Source organism: Gymnoscopelus microlampas, assembly GCF_963454915.1.
Source record: "Gymnoscopelus microlampas genome assembly, chromosome: 4".
NCBI lineage: Eukaryota > Metazoa > Chordata > Actinopteri > Myctophiformes > Myctophidae > Gymnoscopelus > Gymnoscopelus microlampas.
This window is the reverse complement of record NC_139941.1, coordinates 22,603,328-22,611,379: the sequence shown is the minus strand read 5'-3', so window position 1 is coordinate 22,611,379 and position 8,052 is coordinate 22,603,328. Positions and strand designations below refer to the sequence as shown.

Genomic DNA, 8,052 nt, shown 5'->3' with positions numbered 1-8,052 from the left:
TGGATTCTACTCTCTATTTGGTAAACTCTAAAGACTGTGGCACCTCATGTTATCATCATACAGATTTGTCTTTTGTTCTTCACATCTCTGAAGGAATATTACACATAGTAATGAGTGAATTACATAGATCAGTTTGTATTTTGTATTTATCAAGTATATCAGTTTATTGACTGCACACATATTACAGCAGTAACAAGTTGTTTTGAAAGAAGAGATGATAAATAAAATATTCAATAACACTCCCAGAAAAAAGTACTGTCACAAGTGAGGTATAAATCTGTGTCCCTGACTGATAAAAGTATGACATTGTTGTACACTGTTAATCGAAATGTTTTATTACATTTCTTTTGTGGTTGTTGTTTTTACCTGTTTTTATGTTAAAAATAAACCCATTTATTCATTTTTCTTTCATACATTCATTCTTTCATTGTTCTTTTTTGTGTTTGCCGCTGCTGTCCCTGCTCCTACAGTAGGTCCAGCAGAGAACTACAAATCCCAACAGTATGAGGAAGAGTATCAGCACGATGTCTAATAGGCATCTCTGGTACCAGGGCTGGTTCAATGACGCTGGGCGTAGGTGAGCTCCACCTCTGCTGTGTAGGATGTGCTCCACCCACTGGACAAGTCTGAGGCCTGGCGGGGCAGGATGTGACTGGTGAATCCTGCTGAGTGACACAGCCGAGGACTTGAACCTGCAAAGAGGAAAAGGGGAGGAATGAGGGAGAAGGGAAGAAGAGATAATGTGGCATTTTCAGCTCAAAATAATACATGGAAGGCCCGCCCACCTGTCTGCCCATGTTCATCTCACCATCCATCCAAAATGGTAAATGGTCTGCATTTCTATAGTGCCTTTATCAAAAGTTATTTACAAATTTAGATTGACTCATCCACTGACACCTGCTCATCAGAAACAGTTAAGCTTTCCGTGTCTTGCAGGTGGAGCCGGGGATTGAATAGCCAACCATCTAGTCTATAGATGACTATTCTACCTCCGGAGCCACTGCCACCCCATCCAGGCATTCATCCACCCATCATCCATCTATCTATCCGTCCATCCATTTATCATCGCTCTGTCCATATATCCATCCATCCCTCGATCCATCCATTCATTCCGCATCCATCCACTCATTTGTCCATCTATCCGTCCGTCCGTCCGTCCATCCATCCCAGACCACAGGACCACAATGGCAATAAGTCCCCTGGACCTTTTTGTGTTATCCTTTTAGCCTTAATGTCTGACTGTACCTTGTGCTGTTTACATTTCTGACTAATAAAGTATTCAATCAACCAATAATAATTCTGTCAGATAACTCACAAATAGATTGAACCAATATTACAGACCAAATATATTGAAACAATGTTAGAATGAGAATACAAGAGTGGATGTAATATTTTATTTTGGTGTTCAGGCTCTGCTACATTTTTCTCCCTGCTCACCACAATTAAGACAACCATCATTAACCTTTAAGAGCAGGGAGATAGATATATAATAACAACCCCCCATGGGGAACAGAACCAATAGCATGTTGGTTCTGTTGGGTGGTGGTGGGAGCAAACGCCGCATGACAACACCCATGACACAAAAGCGGACGGAACACAGATGTAAGTGCAACTTAAGTAACCCGCCCGATTGGACGACTACCAAGTCAGTGTATGATGTACTGTAGGCCTATGGGTCTGCATGACGCTGTAAACAGCCACATAGAATGAGCATGCATGTAACCTCTCGAGTGTACCTGCCAGAACTAACTCACAGGCTACGTATAATTAATACAAAACATAACCTACCTGTTGTCATGTATGATCGTGTCAATTGTGGAGCTTAGCAGTTCCCTAGTGATGTGTGCAGGTTTAATGGTCAAGCCCAGGCCCTTGGCTTGAGCCCTCACCATATTATCATACTGATCTCCAAACAGAGGGAGACCCAGCACAGGAACAGCATGGTACACTGCCTGGAGCAGGCTGTTTTGACCACCATGGGTTATCAAGAGACAGGCTTTAGGGTGACCTAAGAGACAAGTACAGAAAACATGAGCTCTTAAAGAGTTGTTAGCATGACCAAGAGAAACTCAATACTAAAGCCAGATCCATCATAGACAGCCAATGTTTATATGCATGTGTTCTACAATAGACAGCTGCTGAATACTGCTCCACTTGAGTATCCCACTGAATGACAGGAACATTTTGTTCAGCATCTCCATGCGGTTTTGTCAACTGAGAGGCCCGGGACTTTGCCATACCCAGCAGGTCGTTCTGAGGGAGCCAGGACACCAGTCTGAGGTTGGGAGGTGTTTCCACATGAGATGGCCATCGTTGGGGGTCATACCTGTAGAAACACAACAGGTTACCGGAATTAAAAATTGTTTTGAACTTTATAATATGCAGTGAGACATATTTCATTGACAGCATACTGTACTGTAGATCCTTAGCACTACAACTTATATAGCTGGATGCAACGTATGGAGAACTGATCTGAAGTTTTCAGGATTGGGAATTGACTTTTTCGAGCTACATTGACACAACTGAGACAACCATGATATCTTTAAGAGAAGGTTCTATCATTATTATCCTGTCCACATCATAATTGCCCCTATCCTTCTGTCTGTGTGTCATTGAAGGAAATAACTTGAGATCTGATGTATACAATTTCATGAAACATTTTGGGTATGATCAGGAGGCTACCACAAAGAAATTGTTAACTTTGGGGTTGAAATAATCAAAGGTCAAGGTTAAAATCAAGGTTAAAGTCAAAATGACATAAATTGGACACATCTCAGGAGAGTATATTTAAAACAAGAGATGCTGGCGCAGGTAGATGTGCACCCAAGGTGCATTGCCTTTGTGTCCGTGTGGATCCATGACTCATGAATTTACCTCCAGAGGACCCCTTGGGGAACCCTGGAGAAGCCAGCAGTGAACTCCACCAGCAGACGGTCCACAGGGACAGAGGAGACCATGGATCCTAGGGTCACCACAATGAAGCCGGCCTCTCCATAAGCTGCGATCCATGACTCCAAGTCCTATAGGGTGGAGAGAGAGGTAAACAGAAAGACGGCAGAGAGACCAGAGGACGGAGAATGTGAGGAAGGCACAAGGTTGAGCATAGAAGTAAGGGCAGGTGGGTAGATGGGGTGGAGGAGATGGAGCACAAGCTGATCAAGCAATGGATTTGGAATTTATAGTGTGTTACCTTCTTCCTGTAAGAATTCTATCTAGCTATATGTTTAAGCCCAATCATGAAGGTTATTTATCTGATCTGGATGGGTTAGCAATCACTAGAATAGAATAGAATAGAATAGAATAGAATAGAATAGAATAGAATAGAATAGAATAGAATAGAATAGAATAGAATAGAAAACAAACCTGATCCAGAGGCTTAGCAGGTGCATTCAGAAGGCCTCCCACTAACACAGTGTAGGGCATGAGAGGCTGGGGGAATTCCAGGGAGAAGTCTGTGTTAAAGGCCCAGAGCTCTGCTCCCAGGTATAATTCCTCAAGACCACCAGGGGGTGAGCCTGAGCCCAAGTGGTTTTCAGCTACCCCCCTGAACTTTGACCATATTAGACTCTGGCCTGGGGGAAAAGAAAAGACATGACGGGGAAGAAATATTTCCTTTATGGGACCATTGGGAAACATACGTCATCATAGGACATTCTCAGAAAACACTCAAAACTACTGGAACCAGGAAACATCTGCTCTTTTAACCATTAGATGGTAATCTTTTATACCAAACTAGCAGACATCTCTCGAGAAAACTCCCCATGAACACTATTTGACATATCTCAAGAATATAGAATAGCTGGTGAGATAGGATGCCCATATAATAACTGACTGGTCAGTTACCCCTCAAAGCAAGAATTCTATTCTATTCGGTCACAATTACTGCATTCTGACCTATTGGAGCCAGGAGGGCATAGAGCAGGTTCTTTGCGCGGCCCCAGATGTCCATACTGTCAGGCAGGTCCGAGCTGAAGACAGGGACATAGGAAAGAGGGCTGGGCAGGGCGATGGACAGAGGACCATTCAAAGTGCTGGGATAGAAGGCTATATAAGGAATGCCTACACAAAATAACAAAAAGAAGAAAGAATATAATACATTTGGGTATATCCTGTTTACTTATAACTGCTTACAGTACCAAATAGGCTACAATATGACCACTGAAATACATATGTATTTATCTCATAGTTCAATTAGCGCTGGTTGGTCACTGTGGCCTAAGTCAAGACAGTGAAACAACTACAACATGTTAAAGTGACCAGGAATGTCAGTGAATTGTATCTATGTGCAAGTGTAAATGAACATTGTATACAGTTGTTGTTATCTTTTAAAGTTTAAGTAATACATGTGATATTACAGTGATAACTTGATGTAACCCGAACTGTGCACAACTAGGCGATATACCAAGCTTGCGTGCCAGGATGAAGGAACAGGGGTTGAAAGCGTCGAGAATGGCCACATCGTAGCGCTGTGCCTGGAGGAAGCCCATCATCTCACTGTCCCCCAACAACCTGTCACACTGGTACGATAGGTGCCCCATGAAGTTCAAGAAGTTATTGAAGTTATCCCTGAGAGAGAGAGAGAGAGAGTGTGTGTGAAAGAAAGAGAGTGAGTGAGTGAGTGAGTGAGTGAGTGAGTGTGCGTCCGTGCGTGCGTGCGTGCGTGCGTGCGTGCGTGCGTGCGTGCGTGCGTGCGTGCGTGGAAGATGAGAGTACAGTGTAAAATACAGAGGAAGTTGAGTGAAGGAATGACATTAAGGTAAACAATAATAAGCATCATGATGTAGGCCTACAGTACCTTCCCAGTAAGAACTGTGTCTGCTGCTCCAGAAACCAGCCATTATAGTCTTTAATGTAGCTGTCTCCTAAAGACCAGGTGCTCATCTGGTAGCTTTCTGCACGGCCTGCATAGGTAAAACCTGACAGGAATACAGCAATGATGTTCATGTCGTTTTTCCACACATGTGCCCGTGATAGACATCCAAAATTAAGTGTGTTAAGTGTGTGTGTGTGTGTGTGTGTGTGTGTGTGTGTGTGTGTGTGTGTGTGTGTGTGTGTGTGTGTGTGTGTGTGTGTGTGTGTGTGTGTGTGTGTGTGTGTGTTCGTACGTGCCTACAGGTACATGAGTATACTGTAGCTGGACAGTTAAAGAGAAAGAACTGGGATTTGCTGAGATTGTGTGTTTGCCTGAATGCTTGTTTGAGGATATGTGCACACGTGTGTTTGTTATTTAAGTGAGTAGGAGTACCTGTAATAACAGGGTTACCCAGCTGCAAGAGCATGCGGACATCATGACCGTGCAGATGGAGGTTATGGGAGATCTCATCTAATAATAAGTAATGGCTTCCACCTGAGAGGAGAGGAGAGGAGAGGAGAGGAGAGGAGAGGAGAGGAGAGGAGAGGAGAGGAGAGGAGAGGAGATGTCAGGATGCTACTATATTCCCATCATTCTACTTTACCCTAAATGTCTATTAGCCACATGAATCCTAGCGTCCCTATTCTGGGCAGGTCACAACAGGTGGAGATTCTGCAACAATAGCAGATCTACGAGCTCATAACATATAGTAAGCCGTTGCAACGCGCTGTGAGATTGTAGATTGTAAGAGATTTGTTGTAGAGGGAAAACAGGAGCAGACCAAGTATGGACTTCTGGGCGTCCACAGTCAACAAAGTATATAATGTTTTTAAGTGGTTATAACAGCCAATGATTTTACTAGATAATGATGACTTTTCACACCAGCTGATCAGTTCCACGCCATTGTAATGTACTCACCAATGAGACAGACAGTCAGGATCTTGGCAGACTGTAGGAAGCCAGGGACCGTGAAGAGGAAAGAAATGACCCAAAACAAGATTGCCATGTCACTATAGTTCAACACACTGAGCAGGCAACCAAAGTCCTCTCAAAGACAGTTCCAGTAATACAATGCCTCCAATGGATGAAATCTGTTATAAAAATCCTGTCATGTGATATGGAGCAGGAACCATTGGCTCTGACTGTAGGTATTGTAGCACAGGCCAGCAGTGTCTTCTCTTCTGTGTGTATGCGAGTAGTCAAATCCAGTTAAGTGCATGGGATAGATACTAGTGTCCTAAGACACGTGCATGGTCTGGACAAGAAAAAAAAACATTGGAAATGGAGACAGGAAATGAACACAATGAAGTCCCATGAGAATGTTCCTGTAACATTGACAGGGTTTCCAAAAACCCACAATTATATTATATTTTTAAAAAAAGGCTTACGCTTCTGCTAATCCTTTTCTGTGAACTGCAGATGAATCCTGATATTGTTCTTTCTGATGGAGGACAGCAGGCTTGTCAGATCTTACTCAACACAGTCTATTGTGTCAGAAACATAATAATAATAATAATAATACACCTGTTAGGATAAATCCAGTTTAGTTACTGATGGAACATCCAAACTTCAGTTCTGATGCAGGTCCTTAAACGCAGAAAGCAAAAAGTTGTGTGTTCACTTACGCTTCTGCTAATCCTTTTCTGTGAACTGCAGATGAATCCTGATATTGTTCTTTCTGATGGAGGACAGCAGGCTTGTCAGATCTTACTTGAGCTGGCGAAAACTTCTGGGAACTCAGATTAGATCTTACTCAACACAGTCTATTGTGTCAGAAACATAATAATAATAATAATACACCTGTTAGGATAAATCCAGTTTAGTTACTGATGGAACATCCAAACTTCAGTTCTGATGCAGGTCCTTAAACGCAGAAAGCAAAAAGTTGTGTGTGTGTGTCTGAATGAGGTTGTGATGTGAATTGTCTAGATCTAAAAGTTGTACAGTCCGATATCTAGTAGCAACTGACCTGCAGCAGCAATGAAAGGGAGGGAGAAATATGGAGAGAGAGAGTGTGGGGACGGACCCACCCCCCCCCCCTTTGTAACACTGGAAAGACAAAAGAAAAAGTTATTAGAATTAGAATACTATTACTACTACTCTTTTAATAGCAAAAAGCTGCCATCATGTACAATATACATACCGTATACAGTGTACATACTGTTCTGACATTACCGGTAATTGTAATTTGATGTAATGTAATTGAATAAACTGTTAACTGTAAAAAATATTATTCTGAGTTATACTATAGAGTTGTATTGACACTTTGCAGTGTAGAATAGAATGAATAAGTAACAACAGTCACTTAGGTTTTACCTGATTCAAAACTGTGTTTTAAAGTGTCTTTATTTTTGCAGCAACTGAGCTGGTTAAGATGCTGATTTTGACAGTCAGTTTTCAATTATGTCAGAATCTGTACAAAACAATAAAACCTAAACAGCCTTTTAAATTGAATTGAACAGCATTTTAAATGTATTGACATTCAACAGCGTGACTTCCATTATAGTGTTCCAGAGCCACATTCCAAAGTCTGAGCGGAAATAATGGAAGAAACATTTGTTTGTGAGCCACAGTCATTTAAATAGTGACCTATTCAGCATATACAGTACTTGAATAGGGAATAACTTAAGTCATTTTTCCGAGCTCTTATATAAGCCAAGGCTAAGTCAATTATTTGGCATGCATATTCTTTATGAAATGCTTTGAGTTATATTAACACACACAATCATTTTCACATAGCAGAAATTACGCATTTACAAAAAGCTATTTAAACTGAAGTCATCATTCAGACCATTTGATGTCGTATTTAATGCTAGAATCCAGTACATTTTGTGTGATGGGGTAACATGCTCTATTTCCACAAAGTCTAGTGTGTTGACCCAGTGACACCAAGTGGGTCTGACCAATCATCAGTATGTGATGAGTTGGGAGTGAGAAGAATGTGTTGGAGGGGAGGCGTGATTTTCTTCTAAACAGTGCTTTGCAATTGCCTTGTCTCTATTGCTTGTTCTAATAGCTGTATTCCGCTATCCATATTTTCTGGCTCTCTGGCCCAGTGGTATTCAAAGTGGATTCCGGGGACCCCCGGGGGTCCTTGAGGGGGTTCCAGGGGGTCCACACCCAAATGATTAGTTTAGATGAGCTATAATGCAATTCATTTGAATTGCTTTTTTTCACAACTTAATATTCTAACAACAAAT

The 8,052-nt window shown here is 41.9% G+C and overlaps 1 protein-coding gene across 1 annotated transcript; it reads right to left on the bottom strand.

The window, feature by feature from the left end:
* Nucleotides 1–424: 424 nt before the first annotated feature.
* Nucleotides 425–5,858, bottom strand: LOC311044025 (UDP-glucuronosyltransferase 3A1-like; the record flags this gene model as incomplete). Its single annotated transcript, XM_084055447.1, has 10 exons — nucleotides 425–692; nucleotides 1,789–2,008; nucleotides 2,241–2,326; nucleotides 2,875–3,020; nucleotides 3,364–3,567; nucleotides 3,890–4,059; nucleotides 4,403–4,566; nucleotides 4,796–4,916; nucleotides 5,246–5,347; nucleotides 5,771–5,858. The coding sequence occupies 10 exons, from the start codon at nucleotides 5,856–5,858 to the stop codon at nucleotides 425–427; spliced, it is 1,569 nt and encodes a 522-aa protein (XP_083911573.1).
* Between the last annotated feature and the right edge of the window lie 2,194 nt (nucleotides 5,859–8,052).